The sequence below is a fragment of the Passer montanus genome, unplaced genomic scaffold (assembly GCF_014805655.1).
Source record: "Passer montanus isolate IOZ18808 unplaced genomic scaffold, ASM1480565v1 scaffold4781, whole genome shotgun sequence".
Lineage (NCBI taxonomy): Eukaryota > Metazoa > Chordata > Aves > Passeriformes > Passeridae > Passer > Passer montanus.
In genome coordinates this window covers 1-834 of record NW_024369687.1, presented here as the reverse complement: position 1 = coordinate 834, position 834 = coordinate 1, and the positions used below count along the sequence as shown (strand labels likewise).

Below are 834 nucleotides of genomic sequence, written 5' to 3'. Positions count from 1 at the left end.
CTCCAGGTGCGCTCCCTGCAGGTGTCACAGTGACATTCTCACCTGTTCAGGTGTCACACTGACTCTCTCTCCTCTCTCTCACCTGCCCAGGTGTCACTGACTGTTCTCTCTCCCCCCTCACCTGTGCAGGTGTCACTGACTGTTCTCTCTCTCTCACCTGCCCAGGTGTGCCGCTCCAGGTGCGCTGCCTGCAGGTGTCACAGTGACATTCTCACCTGTCCAGGTGTCACACTGACACTCTCTCTCCTGTCTCACCTGCCCAGGTGTCACTGACACTCTCTCCTCTCTCTCACCTGCCCAGGTGTCACTGACTGTCTCACCTGCCCAGGTGTCACACTGACACTCTCTCCTGTCTCACCTGCCCAGGTGTGCCCCTCCAGGTGCGCTCCCTGCAGGTGTCACAGTGACATTCTCACCTGTCCAGGTGTCACTGACTGGTCTCTCTCCTCTCTCTCACCTGCGCAGGTGTGCCGCTGCAGGTGCGCTCCCTGCAGGTGTCGGTGCCCGAGCCCCGCACGGTGGCGCTGCTCTTCCAGCCGGTGCTGCTGCGCTGCCACTTCCAGGTGAGCTCACCTGGCCCCGCCCCCATCGTCACCTGGAAGTACAAATCCTTCTGCCCCGACACCTGGGGCTCACCTGGCGCCGCCCGCGACTCACCTGGCGAGGCGGCGGGGGCGTGCCCCGACTCCGCCCGCACCGTGCGCATCGTGGCCACCAAGCAGGGGGGGCAGGTGACCCTGGGCGACTTCTACCTGGGCCGGCCCGTCACCATCCGCGGAGGTGAGCGCACCTGGGGCAGGTATAACACACCTGGGATACCCATAACACACCTGG

At 64.0% G+C, this 834-nt stretch overlaps 1 protein-coding gene across 1 annotated transcript in view; it reads left to right on the top strand.

The window, feature by feature from the left end:
* LOC120508533 (lipolysis-stimulated lipoprotein receptor-like) overlaps positions 1–799 on the top strand; it is a gene marked incomplete at its 3' end in the record, with an annotated part of 2,030 nt that extends 1,231 nt beyond the window's left edge. The window contains exon 2 of the mRNA XM_039722219.1: positions 466–799. Within this exon, the coding sequence (XP_039578153.1) occupies positions 466–799 (334 nt within the window). The remainder of the gene's footprint in view (positions 1–465) is intronic.
* Positions 800–834: the final 35 nt, after the last annotated feature.